Genomic DNA, 22,768 nt, shown 5'->3' with positions numbered 1-22,768 from the left:
GTGGTGGTAACTCACCTCCTGACTCCCCAGAGCCTGTCCTTCATCAACAAGGCACAAGGAGTGTGATGGAATACTCCCCACTTGCCTGGATGGGTGCAGCCTCAAAAATACTCAAGAATCAAGGCAAAGCAACCCATTTGATTGCCACCACATCCACAAGCATCCACTCCCTCCACCACTTATGGTTAGTGTGTACTATCTAAAAGATGTACTGCAGGAATTCACCATAGCTCATAGACGGAAACATCTAAGCACATAACCACTTCCATCTCGAAGGACAAGGGTAGCAGATACATGGGAACACCACTACCTGCAAGACTCGGTCAGGTCTTTGAAAAATTTTATATATTTCACTAAGGTTGCCTCTCATTCTTCTAAACTCCAATGACTACCTACCCAACCAACTGAACCTCTTCTCATGAGAATATCCCTTCATGCCCTACATTTGTCCTTCCATTAAAAAGACAATAAAGCTAGTTCAATTCAATTCTTCCTTGCTGTATTTAATGATGGTAACTTAATTTTTTTTTATTAATTTGGCTGAAAAAGGGTTTATCAAAAAAAAGAATGTTTAACATGGGGAATCTAACCTTCCCCATGCACAAGGAACTTTAAAATGACTGAAAATGACTCTAAACATTATAGTGAACCATTTCATAGTTTGATTGATGTGTACACTTGTCAATCTCAAGTTAAATATTTCAAGCATCTCTCCTATTGCTTTTACCTGCAAGAAAAAGGAACTCAATTTGAAGAGCTTTCCCTAACTAGTACAATGGGGAGGATTTCATCATTTTTTCACTGAGTGTGGCCAATGTTGTGGATGGGGTCACATCCTAGTGGGTTTAATCTTGGACCAAATGTAATAGATTGTGAAAAACATGAATGCCAGTTTCAGTGTCCAGTCAATTCCACTGGATTTCTGTTAGTATAAATCAGCAGAAATTTAGCCAATTACTCATTTCACCCATTCCATCATGGTACAACAATGTTAGTGCAATCAAAAATGTACATTTTCAATAATTCAACTTGATGGACAAGATGCAGTCGAGCATTTGGGTTAACACTAAATGTACACGCTAAAAATCAGCGACTCAAATTTCCCTTGTTACCTACATTTTTATATTCACAATTTGAATTGTTCCTGGGTAATCACTTATGTTTTGACTATTTGTGATATATTTTATGAAAGGAACCTATTTCATGCTTCAGAAATACCCGGCTGAACTCTCAGCCAGAAGAGTGCTGCTGTATCATCTTTGCTGCCCAATTCTGCTTCAGGCCTTTTTATTCCATCCATAAACATTGGAGCAGTATTCTGTATGGTTTCTGTATCAGTAGTAAAATCCTTTAGATCATCAGCCCTGGATAAGAACCTGCATCCTAATTGCCAACAAAATTCAAGCTCAACTAATCTTGATGAATTATTGAGTGTGATTAACTGGAGCAGATCTCTATCTGTCGGAAATTTCAGTAAGAAATGCAAGTTCCAATGTTCCCCATTTTAATGACAGTGTCAGTCTCTGACTTTAATTAACATGGGTTGTGCTGTAGAGAAGAAACTGCTGAACAATCTGAAATGTCCAATTCAATGGGAGGATTGTTCATTCATTTAACAACCATATTTGCTGCTGAGATAATTTTTGACAAGATTTAAATTTGCTATAGTTTTGACAAGTATATTGTGGTACGATTACATTAAATTGCTTCAGCTTTAACCAAGGCAACTGCCAAAGCAGTGAAGTGATTGATGTCCATGAATTGTATACTATGTGAAGAATGACCATTTAATCTGCTGAGGTATAATAAACATTCAAGCATCTCTTCTCTTGGAAGAGAGGTCAAACAGGTGATTTAAAGTTAATGCTGCTGATGTTGTAAGTCATTTCAGAAAGTATGCTGATTTATTAATGTAGTGGAGGGAGCTCATCATTAGTGAAAGGACACAATTACTTATTTTCTTTCTTTAAGTACTGTTATGACCAGGTAAGAATGGATGAATCAACTCCTCTCTTTACAGCCTTTTTGATTGGCCGCAACAAAGAATTAAGTCCAAAACTCACATGGTTTTACTAAGTACGAGTTCCTTGAGGTTTTGGAGGGTTTTTTATTAGATTAGATTACTTACAGTGTGGAAACAGGCCCTTCGGCCCAACAAGTCCACACCGCCCCGCCGAAGCGCAACCCACCCATACCCCTACATGTACCCCTTACCTAACACTATGGGCAATTTACCATGGCCAATTCACCTGACCTGCACATCTTTGGACTGTGGGAGGAAACCGGAGCACCCGGAGGAAACCCACGCAGACACAGGGACAACGTGCAAACTCCACACAGTCAGTGGCCTGAGGCGGGAATTGAACCCGGGTCTCTGGCGCTGTGAAGCAGCAGTGCTAACCACTGTGCCACCGTGCCGCCCTTCTGCTGCAAGACTTTGATTTCTCTTTGTGTCTCACCAAACGCACCTCAATAACTATTTGCCCTTCCCCATGATGTCCCTCACCACCGATTCCATCTTACCTTACCATGTGCTGTTCCAGATTAACTTGTCAGTCAGTGGATATCCGCGGAAAGATAGGTATCCCCCATGCCACACAACCTGGGAAAGGATGTTAGGCACTGGATAAGAATTGACAATCCAACATTGACTGTCACCGGCAACACATTGGTACAACAGCTACAAAGCCATCATACTCCCCTGTACATAGAAACCCATTCTGTCATCTTCATCACTGTTTCAGCACCAGGTGACACAGTTTGCCTATTACTACATCCCATCCAAACACTCTCCCTAGATCACTGTTACTCTGTCCCTGTTGCCCAATGTAGATCCACATCTTGTCATAATCGAATAGAGGAACAGGTAAGCAATTTGCCAATTTCAAGCATGATCTTTTATTTACAGACTGCAACAGTGACCACCTGCAAAACAAATAGAGGCTGCAGCTCACACCAAAACACCAACCAAATGTTAGCAGAAAGACTGATGATGATTTTGCATTCCATGATGGTTCTGCTGCAATCAGCTCTCATCTGCTGAAATGAGGTGTGACTGAGGTCCTGTCTAGCCTGTAGTGGCTGATACAGGTGAGCTCTGTCATAGACAAGAAGAGATTTCTCCTCCCCAAAGCCCAATTCCTATTTCTCAACAGCAGACTGCTCTCACTACCTCATTGCCTGCACCAATGGATCAATGGGCCAATGGACTGTGGAGTGGGAGATGGAATTTAATTTCAATAAATGTCAAATGTTGCATTTTGTAAGTCAAATCAGGACAGAACTTACACAGTCAATGGTAGGGCACTGGGAAGTGTTGTTAAGCAGAGAGATCTCGGGGTTCATGTACATAATTCCTTGAAAGTAGCATCACAGATAGACAGGGTGGTGAAGAAAGCATTTGGCATACTTGTCTTCCTCAGTCAGGGCATTGACTATAAGAGTAGGGACATCATGTTGCGGGTATACAGGACATTGGTGAGGCCGCTTTGGAGTACTGTGTTCAAAACTGGTCACCCTGCTACAGAAAGGATATTATTAAATTGGAAAGTGTGCAGAAAGGATTTGCAAGGATTTTGCTGGGACTGGACGGTTTGAATTATGAACAGAGGCTGGATAGGCTGGGATTTTTTCCCCTGGAATGTAAGAGGCTGAGGAGTTATCTCAAAGGGATTTATAAAATCATGAGGGGCATAGATAAGCTGAATAACAAAGGTATTTGCTCTTGGGTAGTGGAGTTCAAAACTAGAGGGCGTAAGTTTATGGGGAGAGGAGAAAAATTTTACACACAGAGGGTGGTTCGTATATTGAACGCATGGTAAGCAGAAGTGATAGATGCAGATACAGTTACAATATTTAAAAGACATTTGGACAGATACATGAATAGGAAAGATTTAGAGGAATATGGGCCAAATGCAGGCAAATAGGACAAGTTTAGTTTTGGAAACCTGGTCAGCATGGATGAGTTGAACTGAAGAGTCTGTTTCTGTCTGTTTGGCTCTATGGTTCTGTAACTGTGCAAAGCTTGGCACTCTAGGATGATATAGCACACTCCATCCAGACTATACTAGTGGGTCCCCACAAATCAGTTCAAGCAGAGCAACTGTCCTTCAGCAGCCCTATCGTCTGCTCCATGGCCTTATTAAAGCGTGAACAACATTTTAAACACTGTATCTGCACTCTGCATCAGTCAGGAGATTGCAAAGTACTGTCATGAGCCATGGTCACAGTACGATGCCCTTGCGAAGCAGGTAGCAGCCTTGTAAGGCACCTTGAACAGGTAGGTACACACAAGTGCTCCAGGATGTAGGAGTCATGGCATGGCCAGGGTAGTGGGCACATTTCCACGAGGTGGTATAGACTCAAAAACAGAACCCATTCCTGTTGATGAATTCTGTATTCTTTTATATAGCCCTCTCAGTGCCATGTGTGTGCAGTCAATATTAGCCTGCACCTGAAAAACCCAGTTTTGTTTCTGAATTCTCCTGCCCAGGCTGCAGTACGGATCTTGCCATAGGCAAATGAATTGAACAGGTATGATCTTGCACAGACAGCAGCAGTCTCTGCTCTGATGTATTTGTGAGGGCATAACTGAGTCAGACAGGTCACCTGTCACTCCCTTGAATTCACGTGGAAGCTCAAAGTGGCCTTCACCTTGAGAGCCTCCAGGAGAGGATGGTCTCTCACCTGTCAGCTCTTACATCCTGCTCCAGCATCTAGTATCGATCCATGATGGTGCTACAGGATACATGAATCCTGTGTTGCCTCTGTTCCTTGATCATTCCCAGGAAATGAAGTCAGAGATGAAAATCGCTGGGCTTTCTGCACAGCCCATGCATCCTGAAGGGTTGTGCAATTGTGATGTCTCCTTGAGCTGTATGCATCTCATCCCCCAGGGCAGCCCACTGTTGCTCCTGGGCTTACCGTCAGTCCTGCTCCTCCTGCATCCATCTTTGCCTTCTTAGAAAGGGTACCAAAGTACCCAGAGTGCCTCTGGGCATAACACTCTTGCTGGATTAGGTAGTAAAGAGCTTGTTAGGCCTCAGAATAGTCAATGATGACGTACTCTGCAGACAAGGGCTGCAACAACTTCTCCAGAGAGTAACACGTGCAGCACCCCAATAATGATAGTTATGTCTCCTTCATTCTTTCAGTGTCAGCCTCAGTATGTACAGAAACTTGGTGAATTTACTGGTGTGGTTGAGTGGCCAGCACATTATATGAAAAAGGAAATGTCAGGGAACAGAGCTCATGATCAATAATTTTAACACTGGGCTCCACCTGATTGTCAGATACCCTCTCAGATCCTCCCTATCCCCTTTCATCATCCAGTACCGTGACAGCCCATTTTTACCATCCTCCAGTCTGGAAACACAATATATTGAACTTCCCCTCCAATACATTTCCCTGCCTTTTGAGCCCCTACATTACACCTCACAGATGATTCTGCTGCTCCTTTATGCTTCTTATGTGGAAATCACAGTGAGAATTGTTACCATGCTCTCTGAAGCTCTTCCACCTACTCCCCACTCATCTTGAGAATGCCCATGTCACTGTTACTGCTCCTACCTCTTCTTTTCCTTTAATACCATTTGATGCATTGATGTCACATCTCACTGGCAGTGATCCACAATTGCCCCTACAAACTACTCCACCCTCCAACTTTCATTCACTTTAACAAAAAATAGATGGGCTCCCAGGATTATATCAGCCCAGATCTCTGATCCACTTCGATGAGCAGCCCATCGAGATGATTGACCAGTCTTGACTATTGTGTTTGCATGTCCCTGATGGGCAATACACAATTCCCCTCATTATCGATGGTGATCATACAGGACTGACTGCTGCTCATTACCGTAACTGTAGTTGAACTCTTGGCTGTGAGTATCCCAAGCAGATGACTGATGGTACCAGGTGCCTTGGCAGACAGCACCTCCTCCCTCCACCTCGACTGAACTGAGAACCAGACTCTACCCGGTTTCCGATATGGTCATTTGGTCGAATAAATGAGCGGTGTGTTTGTTGTGCTAGGAACTGGCACATGCTTTAGGAGTTAGGTTGGTATTTGGGTGTGTCATTAAGAAAGATCCCTAATGATAAGCAGCCTGTCCATGTATCTACATGAAAGAGCATGCCAATACAATGTTACTGATAGCCTTTGCCTCTGGCTCAGGCACCAGTGCTCTAACAGGGATTGCTTGATAAACAAGACATGGCATAAATCCTATGAGCATGCAAGTCGGCAATATCGGAGCAAACACGGAGGGAGCAAGTTTGCAGTCATGAGATTCAGCTTGGTCCAGGCCATGAGCTGGAACCTGCACCTGGGGGATATCTACCTCCAATTAAGTATTTACACCTTGTCCATAAACTTTCTAAATTTGATGATGATGTCATTCATCCGCCCCCAATATTCTCCCACTGAAACGTGCTCCATTACATTCACCAGAATGAGAGCTAGCACTGCTTCCTTCCTAGATGGGTTGGTTACTTATGCAGTGGGTTGAATTTCGAGTAGGAAGGGGAGACTTCTTTCAGTATAAAAGTCAGGGTTGAGTTGGCCCCTGTTGTGCTGGCTTGCCCTGCAGCCAATTAATTTTAATCAGGCCTGTTTTAACTTGAGTCTTCCAACTCCATCATAATAAAAGTCCACTCCCCACAACTGAGAATTACCAATGAGTCAAATGGCCAGCATTCTATTATCCCAGTGGCACTCTTTGTATCAATATTTTGAATTCAAGCAGAAGGGGTCATGCAGTAATAAGAGTCAGATTTAAAGGTAGCTGTGGGGTTAGCAAGTTTGAGAAGATTTGTATCTCAAGTTGAGGTTCTCTCCCCTATATCAAAGACATCTCGAGAATGACTGCCAGACTACTCAGACCCCTTGGCATCATGGGAGCCCACAAACCCACCAACACACTAAACCAGCAGCTAATGAACTTGAAAGACCCTATACAGACAACAAGCAAAACTAATGTCATTTACAAAATACCGTGTAAGAATTGTAACAAACACTACAGTGGACAAACAGGCAGAAAACTAGCCACCAGGATAAATGAACATCAACTAGCCACAAAACAACATGACCCTCTCTCCCTAGTATCCTTACATACAGATAAGGAAGGACACCACTTCAACTGGGATAACACATCCATCCTAGGACAAGCCAAACAGAGACACGCACAAGAATTCCTAAAAGTATGACATTCTAACTGGAACACTATCAACAAACACATTGACTTGGACCCTGTTTACCACCCTATGAGAAAAAGAACACGAAATTACATCACCATAGGAAATGATATCACCACAGGAAGTGACATCATAACATAAAGTGACATAATCAATCCAAAAAACCCAAACATATAAATAGAAAGCAGGAGTCATCAGCAGTGCTTTGTCCAGAGGCTCAGTGAAGATGTCTCCTAGTATGGTGACAAAACATCTGAAAATGAGCCTCCTGCTCAATGAGCAAATCTACATCCAGTGGCCATGGGATTGCTGGAGCCAGGTGGGAAGCACCAGAGAGAGGGGTGGAGGGTTGAAATCATCAAGTCCAAGTTGGAAGGGGAATCTTAGGAGAGGGAAATTAGCTTGAGGAGCGTAGGCTCTGGAGGGCACAACAGACTCAATAAAGGAGGCACCTGCCCAGCCTTGAACAGTCAGTGGTTTGACAGGTTTCCCTATCAGGCTGGACGTCAGACCTCCCTTGTCTAGTAAAATCTCTTACCAATAGTTCAAAGCCCTTAAATAGCCATTAATTGGCCACTTAAGGATTGGTCACAATTGGCCTTTGGACAAAGGAGCACCCAACTATGAACATAGGAGGTATAGTTAGTAAGTTTGCAGGTGACACCAAAATTGGAGGTGCAGTGGACAGCAAAGAATGTTACTTCACAGTACAAAGGGATCTTCGTCAGAGGGACCAATGGGCTGAGGAGTGGTAGGTAGAGTTCAATTTAGATTAATGCGAGGTGCTGCATTTTGGAAAATCAAATCAGAGCCAGATTATACACTTCGTGGTAAGGTCTGAGGGAGTCTTGCTGAACAAAGAGACTTTGGAGTGCAGGTTCATAGCTCCTTGAAAGTAGAGTTACACGTAAATAGGATAGTGAAGAAGGCATTTGGTATGCTTTCCTTTATTGGTCAAGTATTGAGTACAGGAGTTGGGAGGTCCTGTTGCAGCTGTACAGGACATTGGTTAGGCCACGACTGGAATATTGCATGCAATTCTAGTCCCCTTCCTATCGGAAGGATGTTGTGAAACTTGAAAGGATTCAGAAGAGATGTACAAGAAATGTTGCCAGTGTTGGAGGATTTGAGCTATAGGGAGGGGCTGAACAGGCTGTGGCTGTTTTCCCTGGAGCGTCGGAGGCTGAGGGGTGACCTTATAGAGGTTTCTGAAATCATGAGGGGCATGGATAGGATAAATAGACAAAGTAATTTCCCTTGGATAGGCGAGTCTAGAACTAGAGGGCATAGGTTTAGGGTAACAGGAGAAAAATATAAAAGGGACCTAAGGTGCAACTTTTTCACGCAGATAGTAGTGTGTGTACAGAATGAGCTGCCAGAGGAGGTGGTAGATGCTGGTACAATTGCAACATTTAAGAGGCATCTGGATGGGTATATGAAAAGGAAGTGTTTAGAGGGATATGGGCCAAGTGCTGGCAAATGGGACTAGATTAGGTTAGGATATCTGGTTGGCATGGACGAATTGGACTGAAGAGTCTGTTTCCATACTATACATCTCTGTGACTCTATGATTCTATGTGTCATGCCCTACAGGGTGAATCTCCCTCTATGTCTACTTATTAGTATGCCTCAATATACTACTTGAACCTCAGAAATGCAAATGATTTTAGTTTGCCACACAATCGCCTTGACTGATTTCATAGCTAATGGCATAATAGAATTTGGGGATTAGTTTATTCCGCAGTGTAAATGCAGAATGAAATCTGGGAATGAAATAGCCAATTACACTTTGATTTAGCTTTTCTGTTCAAAGGACATTATTCCAAATAAATCTCGGTGATAGAACATGGCTCTTCTATCTAGATGTAATTAAAGTTGCCACAGCATCTTACAGGCTGTTGCAACTTGTGAAATTGAGCAGTTACTTAGAGCCATAGAGGTATATAGCATGAAACAGACCTTTTGGATCAACGTGTTCATGTCAACCAGATAACCTAAATAAATCTAGTCCCAGTTGCCAGCATTTGGCCCGTGTTCCTCCAAGCCCTTCCTATTCATATACCCATCCAGATGCCTTTTAAATATTTTAATTGCATTAGCCTCTACCACTTCCTCTGGCAGCTCATTCCATACATGCACCACCCTCTGTATGAAAAAGTTGCTCCTTAGGTTCCTTTTAAATTTTTTCTCTCTCACCTTAAACCTATGCCCTCCAATTTTGAACTCCTCCACACCGAGGAGGCGATCTTGTCTATTTACCCTATCCATGCCTCTCATGATTTTATTAACCTCTATAAGGTCACCCCTCAGCCTCCTACACTGCAGGGAAAGTAGCCCCCCCGGCTATTCAGCCTCTCTTGTAGCTCAAACCCTCCAACCCTGGCAACATCCTTGTAAATCTTTTATGAACCCTTTCAAGTTTCACAACATCCTTCCTATAGGAGGGACACCAGAATTGAATGCAGTATTCCAGTCGTGACCAACCAATGTCCTGTACAACCGCAACATGACCTCCCAACTCCTGTACTCAATGCACTGACCAACAAAGGCAAATGTCTTCTTTACTATCCTATCTACCTGCGACTCTATTATCAAGGAACTATAAACCTGCACTCCAAGGTTTCTTTGTTCAGCAACACTCCCCAGGACCTTACCATCAAGTGTATAAGTTCTGCCCTGATTTGCCTTTACAAAATGCAGCACCTAACATTCATCTAAAACAAACCCGATCTGCCACTTCTTGGCCCATTGGCCCATCTGATCAAGATTCCATTGCACTCTGAGGTAACCTTCTTCACTGTCCACTGCGCCTCCAATTTTGGTGTTATCTGCAAACTTACTAACTATACCTTCAACGTTCATATCCAAATCATTTTACTTGCAGGAATTGACTTCCTTACCATATACTGGTGGATGCATGAGCATGTTTAAGTCCGTAAATCCAGTTAAAATTGTATAACTGATGGCCTAATTCATCCAGCGTCTGAAGTAATAAATGCATATATGGAATTTTGGACAAAAGTGAATCCCTGCTACAAATATGTATTTCAAAACTTGGTTTCAATAAATAAATAGTAACTTGATTGTATAGTAAAAAAAAGTTAAGGGTAGAGTTAAACAATCAGTTTTTAATTAGCTTATGGGGGTGGGATCCTGTTGCCCCCACCTTGATTAAGTTTATTGACTTCCTACCCCACCAATAATTGTAGTACTTAAGTGTATTAATACATACGTAAGGACCTCATCCCACCAGTACTGGTATTAACCCCAATGGCACAAGGGAGGCAATGGAATAGTGGCAATTTCAAAAGCTTGAGAAATCCAGCAACCCAGGCTCATGCCTATGGGGCAGATGGTGGAATTTGAATTGAAACTGGAATTAAAAGCTGGCCTAATGGTAACCATGGTCAATTATTGTGAAAACCCATCTGGTTCACCAGTGTCCATTAGGACAGGAAACTGCTGGCCTATGTGTTATTCCAGCCCCACAGCAATGAACATTTAATTGCCTTCTGGAATAACTCTAGCAAGCCACTCAAATCATGGGTCAGTTCAGGGATGGGCAAAGATTGTTGGTCCAGCCAGTGCTACAGCTCATGAATGAACTAAATAAAAAATTTGTGATGTAAGAAGCAAAGTAAATAAAACCTGGCACATTTGCTTGTAGGCTCCCAGGTGAGTCCTCTATTTACAAGCACTCACTGCCTGATTGTGGGATCCAAAATTGGGAAGGAAGCGACCCTCTGAAAGACTCGCCCTGCTTTTGCTCCCCAACCTTCCTCCCCATGACACCTACCCCTTGAAGCTGAAACCTCCCTCACATTGACATAGGAACCGGAGTAGGCCATTCAGCACCTTGAGCTTATTCCTGAAATAACTCCACAGAGGACAGTATCTGAAACCTTTGTACATGACCCGTCCTTGACTCTAATACTGCCTCATTGAGAGTCAGCTATCAGAGTGTCAGCATCTCGGACACTCCCCTTTTTATATGTCAGCCAGGACTCCCTGATTGGAGCAATTCAGTACATCAACCAGCAAATAACCCTGATTAAGTGCCAGCATGAATATTTTAGAACTCAGTCATCCAGCTAACATCAACGCTTAAACTTATGTATCTGAACATAAATTCATCAGCAGCAAAGAACACACACTCCTTGACTAGTATGCAAAGGAACCATTAACAACGTTCAAGTCAGTTACTGATTGATTTCTATTAGTGCTGGCAGCAATTGGAGAATTGGTTGATACCTTCTGCTGTTTAAAGTTGCTGAAATCTACAGGGATTGTCACAGCACAAGCTAAAGAACTTTATCATGAACTCAAGTGCTCAGCACAAACGTCTTGCTCCCAAACAAGTGTGCAGTTCTTTGCATACAGTACGGCAGGAATTAAAACAAAACACTGAGGATGCTATCAAAACTCAATAGCTCTGGCAGCACCTATGGAGAGAAAAATTGAGTTAACAGTTCAAGTCTGAAATAGGAACTGAGAGCTGAAGAACTGTGTTCCCAAGAAGAGTCAGAGGAAACTCAAAACACTAACTCTGTTTATCTCTCCACAGATACTGCCAAAGCTGCTAAGTTTCTGTTTTTATAAAACAACAGGGAGAATGAACAGAGGTGACACAGAGCAGGACAAGTTGCTATAAGAAGTGTGCCAGGAGAGGAAAGTCAAATTCTTTCAAGCATTCAAGGAGCAATTCTACAATGCACTCTGTTCTGCTACCCTGATGGACTTTGTATGGTATGATCTGTCTTTAACATGGAAACAACACAGTTCACTGTATCTCAGTACATGTGACAGCAATAAATCAATCAATCTGAACTGCAGTGAAGAGCAGTATGTCAGATCTCTCTGCCTCACTAAGCAATTCTCACTAAAGCCCATCCTGACTGCTACCACAGAGAAGGACAACTATTGCATTGCCAATGGCTATGAAAGTGGCTCTGTCTAAGAATGTTTACATGTCTGACTCCTCCCAAGTTGGAGCAGGGGTTACTTCCTACTGCACATTCACTGTTTAGTGTCATAGCTGTTAACTCATTGGGTTTTGTTTGGTGGCTGAGAATGACTTAATCGGAGCAGAGGGCTTTATGCCTCATCTTCCTGAGGCTGCAGAGAAGAAAGATGCCTACTGGCCAACTTGAAGAAAATCATCTTGGCCTCCAACTGTGAGCTGGAGAAGAACAACATCTGACTGAACCAGTTGGTCAGTAAAGTGGTGAATGTCAGCTACCTCATTGAGAACAGCACCGGCACTATCTCCACCCCCTGCACATGGAGGAAGGAGGGAAGGCATTCAACATACTCCCTTCTTAACCAGGGATGCTACATTAGCAATTTTCGAGTCCCTAACTCCAGTGATTCCTGAAAGATCACCTCCAGTATCTTATAACTTCATCAGCTATCTCCTTCAGAACTTTGAGGTGTAGTCCATGTGATCCAGGTGATTTATCCACCTTCAGACCTTTCAGCTTCCCCATCACTTTCTTCTTCTCCTCTACACTTGCCTCTGCCTCTGGACTCTCTTGAAGTTCTGGTATGCTGGTGGTGTCTGGTGTACAATGTAAGCATTGTACATATTGATGCAAAGTACCTATTCAGTTCCTTTGCCATTTCCTTGTTCCACACTTTTATATTTCCAGCCCCATTTTCTTGTGATCCAGTCTCTATTCTTACCTCTCCCTTTTATAGATCTAAAAAAAAACTTGGAGGAGAAAGTGAGGTCTGCAGATGCTGGAGATCAAAGTTGAAACTTTATTGCTGGAACAGCACAGCAGGTCAGGCAGCATCCAGGGAACAGGAGATTCGACGTTTCGGGCACAGGCCCTTCTTCAGGAATGAGCAGAGAGTGTTCAGCAGGAGAAGATAAAAGGTAGGGAGGAGGGACTTGGAGGAGGGGAGTTGGAAATGTGATATCCAACACATTTCCAACTCCCCTCCTCCAAGTCCCTCCTCCCTACCTTTTATCTTCTCCTGCTGAACACTCTCTGCTCATTCCTGAAGAAGGGCCTGTGCCCGAAACGTCGAATCTCCTGTTCCCTGGATGCTGCCTGACCTGCTGTGCTGTTCCAGCAATAAAGTTTCAACTAAAAAAAAACTTGTGCAACCTGCTATGTCACTCGCTCATTTTTTTTTGTCTTCTCCACATTTATTGAGTTTTTTTAGTTGTCTTTTGCTGGTTTTAAAGTCTTCCCACTGATTTTTACCATATAACATGCTTTTGCTTTGGCTTTTATGCTATTCTTGACTTCCCTTGTCAGTCACGGTTGTCTTGTCCTCCCCTTAGTATGTTTCTTCTTCCTTGAGATAAATTTTGGTTGTGCCTCCTAAGGTTACCCAGAAGCTCTTGCCATTGCTGCTCCATCATCTTCCCTGCTAGGCTGCCCTTCCAATCAACTCTGGTTACCTCCTCCCTCATATCTCTATAGTTACCTTTACTCAATTGTAATACCATTACATTCGATTCAATCTTCTCCCTCTCAAACAGCAGGGTGAATTCTCTCATACTGTGGCCACTGCCCCCCCTTCACATTAAGCTACCTGATCAATTCTGCCTCATTACACATCACCAAATCGAGATTGCCTGTTCGCTAGTGGGCTCTGCTCCAAAAATACCATCTCATAAACATTGCATGAGCTCCTTCTCTTGGGATCAGCTGCTAATATACCTGCATATTGAAGTGGTCTTTCTTACGTGTCTTTTCTATCTCCTGATTTGTTTTCTTCCTCACATTCTGACTACTGCTAAGAGGCCTGTACAAATTTCCCATTGGGGGCCTTTTTTCCCCTTTGCAGTTCCTCAACTCTACCCACACAGATTCAATATTTTCCAACTCGCTATCACTTCTTGCTATTGATTTAATTTTGTTTCTTACTATAAGCAACACCCCCATCCTTTCGCTAGGATCCTTAGATATTTAATTCCCAACCTTGATCCCATTGCTACATCTCTGTCTTATCCACCTGTAAATTTCAAACTGTGCCTCAAGCTTATTTACCTTGGTTCAGATAGGGTGCACATTTAAGTACTTGTCCTGCAGTGTTTTTCCAGAAATTTGAGATTTTATTTCTGAAAGTAATCTGTAATAGATAGTTAAATTAGCAGCTATTACCCACCAATAAACTTACGCAAACACTGGTTTTCCTTTGATACCGCTGTTGGTTTTGTGCTGGGCCCCTGATCTGGGCTTCAATTTATTCTGTTAAAAAAATCTTATCTCTTCCTGCACTGAATTCCCACACTCCCCCAAAGTCCCCGAACTATATATTCACTTGGTTGTGTCTCACTCCAGATGCGGTCTTCCAGATAATGCAAAGATTACTGAATAATGGATGTTCCAACAACCATTTCTAAATTTTTCAGAGGGTGAAAGGCTAACTGGTAAATATCACTCTCTTCTTTGAAAACAAAGAAGCAGGGATATGGCAGGAAATTGTCTGACAGTTACCTTATTGCAATCATCACAGTTTATAACAGATTATAAGACAGGAGTTAATCACACTTCCCTCCCTAACCGCATGTCAATGTGCCTACAGTGTATGGTCAGCAGTGGTTCAAGAGGTTGTGTCACTATCACTTTCTCAAAGGCAATTTAGGATGGGCAATGAACGCTAGCTCAGCCAGAAGTACCCACATACAATGAAAGAATTCACTTTGAAACATCAGAGATGGGCAAGATGGAATACTAAAGGACTGGCATTCTGAGACAGTTTTATAGAATGTCTTGCTGAAAAACAATAGGGGGTTAAAATTCACTGTGAATTGATTATATGGATTTTCAAAAATAAACACACTTGATAAAGTACCACACCAAATGCCCAAAGCAAGAATAATGACAAAAGAAATTTCTAATTGTACAAAGAGGTTGGAGATCAGAAAGGTATAGCTGGCAGTAAAGCCAAGTTTCACCCATTGAAAAACAACAATGAGTGGTGTTTCAGAACCATCTGTACTGATCCACTCTACTGATCCTGAAGTGATCTGATATTTGGAATCCAGGGAGGATATCAAAAGCTGCTAATAACACAACATTGGGAGGTGTGGTAGACTGCAATGAGGACTTCAAGAGAACATAAGAGAAGCAGGATGGGCACATACAGTTCTGCTTGCAAAAATATACCGTAATTTTAGAAGTAAAGGAAAGAAAATAAGTACACCATAAATGGTGAAATTTAATATGGAATGGAAGAGTGGAAGGCTATCAATGTGCAAATCCACAGGTCACTGAGGTGGCAGCGCAAGAAGATGCAACATAAAAAATGTAAAAGGTATCTTTGGTTTTGTACTTAGAGGCATTAAATTGCACATGCAAGGAGAAAACGTTGAACTTCTAAATAACCTTATGTGCAATTTTCAATCTCCCATTATAAGAAGGATATAAATGAAATGGAAAAGGTACCACATACATTTATTAGGTGTTATAGTACTTTGGGATACTTTATAGCTACCTGGAGCCTCAGTTCAACATTGCTTTTGAAAGTAGATACTTCCAGCAATGCAGATGCAATAAGTGACATCTTGGACCATGTGGTCAAATTATGGATCTGGTGTTGAATGCAGAGGTGACCCAGAGGTGAAGGTGCTAGCAACTGAATCAAGCTGAGATGACGGGTGATGGAAATTCTGAGTGCATTGGTGCTTTAGGCTCATTCCTACGAGGAACTGACTAGACATTTTTTAGAATTCAATCCACATAGAACCCTTGTAATCAGCAGAGAAAAACTTTCATTCTGTCAACCTGAGCTGCATTCCAACTCAACTAGCATAGCGAGGAAAATAAGCTTTTTTTGCCACTTAGTTTTGAAAATGTATATAATAGGGACTATCAGCGCGCTGCTGCAATATAACTGAATATATTCATAATGGTCCAGACATATTGCTGATTGCTCTTGACATTTTATAAAAACAGTTTGCCGTCCATGCCACAGACTATTCTGGGAGAATTGCCCCTTGCAGTACCACACACTGTGATGTTTACTAGATGACATTAATCTTTGCTGCTTCTTTTTAAGCACATCATGTTTGTTTTATGCAAATCATCTGAATAAGATACTGTTGTTTCTATGTTTCACCTTTTTCTTGAAGAGGGTATATTTATTCTTCCAGGTACAAAGAGAAAAAAATGGAGTCTTTGCTGCAGGAACCTTGGATCACTGAAATTTATTGGAAATTTTGCTTGTTCTGGTTTTCAGTGCTTCTGGAAAATCACAGCTGTTCAGGCAGCATCTGAGGAGCAGGAGAGTCAACGTTTCGAGTATATGCTCAATGTTGACTCTCCTGCCCCTCGGATGCTGCCTGACCAGCTCTGCTTTCCTAGCACCACATGTTTTGACTCTGATCTCCAGCATCTACACTTTCTCCTTTTTATTGCTTTTGCTTTGTATCAAGTTGCGTAAACACAATTCGGCGGCATTGTGTCACCTTTGCGACAGTCAGCTAGTTGAAACTCTCTCTGATTTTTTTTATTCATTGATGGGATGAGGACATCACTGGCTAGACCAGCATTTATTGCCCATCCCTAAATACCCAGAGGGCAGTCAAGAGTCAATCACATTGCTGTGGGTCTGGAATCACCTGCAAGCCAGACCAGGTGAGGATGGCAGAATCCTTCCCCAAAGGACATTAGTGAATCAGATGGGGTTTTCCGGGTAAATGACAATGGATTTATGGTCAACATTAGACTCTTAATCCTAGATTTTTATTGAATTAAAATTCCACCATCTGCCATGACAGGATTTAAAACCAGGTCCCCGCAATACTTGAAGCAATAATCTTACTAGACTGTCACTTCCCTCGAATAGGATTTATCCTATACCACTGCCTTTTCTATCATCTAATGATATATCCCAGTGTATGAACTGCAAATTTAGGTTCTTTACACAGAAGAGGGACCATATAAATTAAATATGTTTCCCTCCTTAATTCCAGAGAATGTATTTAGCCCAGAAACTAAAGGTTGAATTTTCCCTCAAATCTCAAAACCATGATGGCAGGATCAAATAGGGGCCCTGAGCCCATACTTGTGAGAGAACAAATCAGCTTGGCAATTTTCTGGGAGACAATTTCATAACTGGCTCCCTGCTGTGACCTCTGTCCATGAAGAATGGCATGCTGACCCTTGATGCTGGCAGCATCTATGATACTTCAGCAGTGCTACTGAGAGAGGTGGGTGCTGCTGCGATAGAGAGAGATGGTCTCAAACACCACAAGTTAAGTTAAATTGAAAAGTAACTTACATGCCACACAAGTGTTAGGTAATGACCATCTCCAACAAAATGAATCTAACCATCCTCCCTTGAAATTCAATAGCATTTCCACATTGAATTCGCCAAGGCGGGTTGCTACTCACCAGAAAATGAACAGGAATCACTACACTGTGGCTATAAGAGAAGGTCATAGAATGGCAATACTGTAGTGAGTGCCTCACCTCCTGATTATCCAAAGCGTGTTGATCATCTACAAAACATAAGTCAGAAGTGTGATGAATACTCTCCATTTACTGGATGGGTGCAGCTCCAACAACATTCACGAAGCTTGAAATTATCCAGAACAAAGCAGTCCTCTTGACATTGCATCCACAATCATCCCTTCACAACAGCACACAGTAGTAGCAGTGTGCTGGAGATTTCACAAGGACCATTAGACAGTACCTTCCAAACCACGTGCAGAACCATGTAAAAGGACAATGGCAGCACATACCTGGGAATACTATCATCTGCAAGTTTACCATAATGCCTCTCACCATTCTGACTTGGAAATATATCACCGTACCTTTAGTGTTGCTGAGTCAAAATACTGGGAATCCCTTCCCAACTGCATTGTGGGTCTACCCACAGCACAGAGACTGCACCGGTTGAAGAAAGCAGCTCACCACCACCTTCTAAAGGCTAACTAGGCATGGGCAATGAAAAATGGCTATGTCAGTGATGTCCGCATCCCAGAAGTGAACTAATTAAAATAAAAAGTTACTGGTGTCCAGAGACGGCAGGTTCTGTGCGTCAGAGGAGAACGGCCCTCCAAAGGGATCATTGGGTCAAAGGGAACTAAATTTCCTGCCAAAGAATGGCAATGGCTCAAATATCTCAGCATATCTGACAGCACCTGTGGAGAGAAATCAGAGTTAATATTTCAGGTCCAGTGATCCTTCTTCAGAACTGATTTCCTGCGCATTGCCCATTTTGAAGTATCTGAGTATCTGACTGCAGTGGCTGTTCAAGCTGCCAGCTGCCTCAAAGAAACTAGCAGAGTAACTATGCATTGGTTTTTGAACGGTTGTGGGGGAAGAAGGGAAGGGGGGGTGCACCTTGTAATTGTTCAAATCCCAGCAGGTCCACTTAATGGTCCATAACAAAATCCTAAATCATGCAAATTATCAGCAGTCCTCCTTTGTGGATTAGATAGCTGACACTTATGCCAGTTTTACCCTGTCTGCTACTGAGATACCTCACCAGTGACAGAGCAACATTGAGGAACCATATCAACTCCTCACCTTTCCTCCCCCACCATCACCTTGACTCTCATCAGGGAGTAAAATTCAGCCTTATGTTATTTTCCTGAACACTGAAAACTTAGCCTTATAGTTTATGTGTCAGACATTTGTTTTATAAATCCCCCTCCTACCGTGCTCTTTTCTCCAACATTTTATCATTAAACATTTATTAGTATCAGAAACATGTCATTGATAGTGCGGCCCTTTCCTTACTTCTTTCTGTTTGTGGATACTAATTTAACTTAGTAATCCTTTGATGTAACATTGACATAGGGTCAAGATTCTGCAGGGATCCCACTCATCTCCTTCCCTAACTACAGCTGGAGATTGCCAGTACTTCCAGAAAATGGTGGATGCAAGGTTGCACTTAATCTTCTCAATTTCTGGAAGGTTCTCTTTGTCTTTTATGGGATTTTTTGCTTTGATTTATTATTGTCACATGTATCTAGGTATAATAAAAAGTTCTGCTTTGCGTGCAACACAGACAGATTATACAATACAAAGTCCATTAGGGTAATAGAACAGAGCGAGGAATACAATGTCACAACTGCAGAAAAAGTGCACAAAGAGGGAGGTTAAATTTGAACTTTGAAAGGTTCATTCAGAAGTCTAATAATAGCGGGAAAGAATCTGTCTGTCTGTACGTTTAAGCTTTTGTATCTTCTGCCTGTTGTAAAAGATTGGAAGAGATTATAACTGGGATGGGAGGTGTCTTTGATGATGTTGGCTGCCGTTTGGAGGCAGTGAGAAGTGTAGATGGAGTCAATGGATGGAAGGTTGGCTTGTGTAACGGACTAGGCTGTGTTCACAACTTTCTGCAATTTCTTGCAGTCCTGATGCCATACTGTGCTGCATCAGATAGAATGCTTTCTACGGTGCATCTATAAAAACTGGTAAGAGTCTTTACAGACATGCCAAACTTTCTTAGCCTCCTGAAGAAGTAGAGGTGTTGTTGCACTTTCTTGACTATCACATCAATGTGGGTGAACCAGGACAGATTGGTGATCATCACTGCTAGGAACTTGATACTATTGACCATCTCCAACTTGAGCTGATGTTGATTTGAGGTGTAAGGACTTGCATGATGACATGTGGATGTACCAGTAATGTTCAAACTCAGCTAACAAGCTTGGCCCCTGAAAAGTTATATTTTTATCTGAAAGGTGGGAGTGGAGTGAGTTTTGGACAGCCCTCTTCTAAGGGGAAGGAAGGCAGCAGATTTTCTGGTAGACAGATACCAAGGATATGCTGATTTGGTCCATATCTTAATGTCTGTTAGGTTGTTTGGCCATGCCCATAAATCACCTGCGGTTTTACCAGTTAAATATTAGTGATGTCCTCTTAGAGCTAGGGAATATCCCTCACAAACTGCAATGGATTTGTCCTCTGTGGATCAGCCAAATCATCAATGAAGTATCGGTTCTGCTGCCTCATCCCTTATTCCAGTATTCCAATATTTCTGGGATTGACCCCACAAGCTCCAGCAGAGTCAAACCCGTGGAACATACTGGGCACAATCCTGACGGTTATGATAGGATTTCAATCTAATATAAAGTATTTCAGGACCAGTTCATTTATTTGTTCCCATTATCAGTTTTTGTAATACAGTGCACTTAACTTAGCAACACCATGTGGGTGGTGCATTGGCTTGTTTTATTTATGAGTGATGCAATACACACATACACCCACTTGGCTCTGCCCTAATTATCTACCGTAAAACTTGCATCACTATCTGTGGAAATACATCCAAATACAATGATAAAAAGAGGTCATTGCATTCGTGAAGCAACGGCTTATAGAAGAAAGATGAATTATTGTGTCATCTGTATATAGTAATGATTTCTTTCTGCAGAATGTAATAGTGAGAGTAATGATGCAAGGAACTTATGGAATCAAAATCAAAACAAAAAGACATTTGTTGGCCTTTCAGAATGCATTATCTGTTAAGGAATAATTGTTCGTTAACTGAAATCATTATTTTCAATCAAAAATGTTAATACTTTCATGGGCTTTGAAAATATCACTTTGTCATAGTGAAATTAGAGAGTTATCAATTTCCAGTTCTCTCACAAAATTAAATAGTTCATTTTCTCCTTACAGGACAAATTGTTAAAAACAATACACATTAACTTGTAGGAGACCTTAGCTAAATTTAGATCATCCACACAATTGCTTCCACAGTATTTACTGGCTGTCTGTTTCATAGAGTGTTCAGAGTGTTTAAAACAGAAAAAAACTATTGGGAGAGCTAATTTGCTTTTGTGGACTTGATTAACACTTTCTTTTTTACTTGTAGATCACCTCTCGTGAGAATCATTTTGGAAGAACTTTGGAACTTCTGGAACTAAGGAACAAGGCAGCAGGACAAACACTTGCTGATAATTTGGCTGATCCACAGAGAGTAAATCCATTGCGGCTCTTTGTGAAGGAAAGTCCCAAACCGAAACAGGACATCACTGATATTTCACGTATTAAAGCTTCAAATGACTTATGGGCATGGTTAAACAACCTAACGGATATTCAGGAATCCCACTCACGGACCAAACGCAGACCCATTGTTAAAACAGGAAAATTCAAGAAAATGTTTGGGTGGGGAGACTTCCATTCCAACATCAAAACAGTTAAATTGAATCTTCTCATTACTGGGAAGATAGTTGACCATGGGAATGGGACTTTCAGTGTTTACTTTAGACACAACTCAACTGGTCTTGGGAATGTATCTGTAAGCCTGGTTCCACCATCCAAGGTCGTGGAATTTGACTTCTCCCAGCAGTCAACAACGGAGACCAAGGAGTCCAAAACATTCAACTGTCGAATTGAGTATGAGAAAACAGACAGAGCAAAGAAGACCGCACTATGTAATTATGATCCTTCAAAGATATGCTATCAGGAGCAGACCCAAAGTCATGTTTCCTGGTTATGTTCCAAACCATTCAAGGTTATATGCATATATATAGCTTTCTACAGTGTAGATTATAAACTTGTGCAGAAAGTTTGCCCCGATTACAACTATCATAGTGAAACCCCTTATTATTCATCTGGTTAACAGAATATCCATGGGCTTGTGTTATGTGAAGACCACCCCTCTGTATGTAACTTATTTATACATAGTCAATGTCATGGAATAATAATGATAGTAAATGCTTAAGACAGGCACATCTGGTTTGATGCAGCTGTTACCCCAAAGGGAGCACCTGATGGTGTAAATGCATGATGAGCATTTGTAAAATGAAGAGACTGTTATTAGCAGTCCTCACAGCAAGAACAAAATTAAAATAATATGCAGTTATAAAAATAATAAACTTTATCTTTGAAACTTCAGCCTAAGGCTAAACTGCATATTTATATTTCAACCACTGCTCCCTATACAAGAATGAGCAATTTTCTAAATGTCAAATTTGCACATTAATTGAAGAATGCAGTCTTTATAGTTTATTTTCCCCCCTGGGGGAAATAAAGAAACATGCAAGGTAGATTCGTCAACTAGCCAAAACATAACATAACAATGTAAGAGAAAAATGACTGAACACATTTTAATGTATAATATAGTGTGTTTTGTAAATGTAGTCCTGTAAAATTGTTTCTTTACAAAAGTCTGTTTGTGTCAATGAAATATTCAAATTGGAAATAAATTAGAGGACACAAGGAAAGCAACTTAGTAAACCAATACTCTGTTCTCCATTTGTTGTGCAATCCTTCAATAAAATGTCACATGGCTTCATCTCAACATGTCTTCGTATTTACTGAACATTTTAAAATGAAATGGGGTTCACAAGGGCCATAGCTTATTAAACCAAGACATATTTTTACAAATTCTTAGCAGAGTTTCAAACAAGATAAACTCTACTTTTGTTAGTCTACCTTAATTCTACAGACTTATTTATTCAATTTTGCTTTGCACTTCACTGTAGCAAAGGAGCAATTATCCCCTTCTGGAAGTGGCAAGGCAGATGGTGATGAGGGCAAATATTAATCAAGTTGGTCTCACCTTAGTAAGTAGGTATTGGATGAGAAAGTCTATGGGCAAACGTATCAACTCTCCACCAATTAACACCCTTAAAGTGGTCAATTATCAGCCACTG

At 41.6% G+C, this 22,768-nt stretch overlaps 1 protein-coding gene across 1 annotated transcript in view; it reads left to right on the top strand.

The window, feature by feature from the left end:
* The window catches only part of nxph2a (neurexophilin 2a), a 146,465-nt gene extending 123,937 nt beyond the window's left edge, over window positions 1–22,528 (top strand). Inside the window, exon 3 of the mRNA XM_043694085.2 lies at window positions 20,983–22,528. Within this exon, the coding sequence (XP_043550020.1) occupies window positions 20,983–21,732 (750 nt within the window). The 3' untranslated portion in view covers window positions 21,733–22,528. The remainder of the gene's footprint in view (window positions 1–20,982) is intronic.
* Window positions 22,529–22,768: the final 240 nt, after the last annotated feature.

This window comes from Chiloscyllium plagiosum, unplaced genomic scaffold (assembly GCF_037043375.1).
Source record: "Chiloscyllium plagiosum isolate Xiang-an unplaced genomic scaffold, Cpla_swu_hap1 HiC_scaffold_7, whole genome shotgun sequence".
NCBI lineage: Eukaryota > Metazoa > Chordata > Chondrichthyes > Orectolobiformes > Hemiscylliidae > Chiloscyllium > Chiloscyllium plagiosum.
The sequence above is the reverse complement of the archived record's forward strand: the minus strand, read 5'-3'. Positions and strand labels throughout refer to the sequence as shown.